We start from the raw sequence: 679 nt of genomic DNA, 5'->3' as shown, positions 1-679 counted from the left end.
TTAGGCCTTTTGATTATTGTCTGGACAGATACACGTCTATTCTTCATACTCGTATGTGTTTGGACGCTTTTGCCTTGAACTACAGTATTACTTATGTAGAATTGGGGCAAAATTTTCTCCTGCCTGCTTGACTGTGCGGACAAGCATTGAAGACATATATCACTTTTTTTCTTCATTGTCCTATATATTCGGCCCTTTAGAGCTAACTTGTTGGCCTCCGCCGATTAAATGCTAGTACTGCGATCTCGTCCGTCTGTGAATGGATTTTCTTTTTCTTTTCATTCTTCACTTGCACCCACTGTACTGAATTAACGTATCCATGCGTGAGTTCTCTAGATGAGCATACCTGCACTGCTCTTAGAGCAAACGCTCCAAATATGTTCAAATTAGTATGAAAAACAAAACAGGACAAACAAATCTTCTGTACTAATTTCAAATATTAATCTTTATTTTTTTCAGTTAATATTTTTTTCAACCATCAATCAATCATATGCGATCCACACTCGGGTAACAACTTTGCTATCCAATGTACTTGTTTATCCACTCTCTAAAGACGGAAACTCGTGCAAAAACCGTGTACTTCTTGAAAGCGTCACAATCTCTTGAGCCCCAGCTTACAGCACCTTGAAGCACCCACAATCCACCATTATCCCTGCAGACGAAAGGACCCCCGCTGTCA

The 679-nt window shown here is 39.8% G+C and overlaps 1 protein-coding gene across 1 annotated transcript in view; it reads right to left on the bottom strand.

The window, feature by feature from the left end:
• Window positions 1–448: 448 nt before the first annotated feature.
• Window positions 449–679, bottom strand: part of LOC137991626 (zinc metalloproteinase nas-15-like) — a 24,543-nt gene continuing 24,312 nt past the window's right edge. The window contains exon 14 of the mRNA XM_068836682.1: window positions 449–679. This exon is cut by the window's right edge and continues 70 nt beyond it. Coding sequence (XP_068692783.1) covers window positions 520–679 — 160 coding nt within the window. The 3' untranslated portion in view covers window positions 449–519.

This window comes from Montipora foliosa, chromosome 2 (genome assembly GCF_036669935.1).
Source record: "Montipora foliosa isolate CH-2021 chromosome 2, ASM3666993v2, whole genome shotgun sequence".
NCBI lineage: Eukaryota > Metazoa > Cnidaria > Anthozoa > Scleractinia > Acroporidae > Montipora > Montipora foliosa.
Note: the sequence above shows the minus strand (reverse complement) of the source record. Positions and strands in the feature narration are given on the sequence as shown.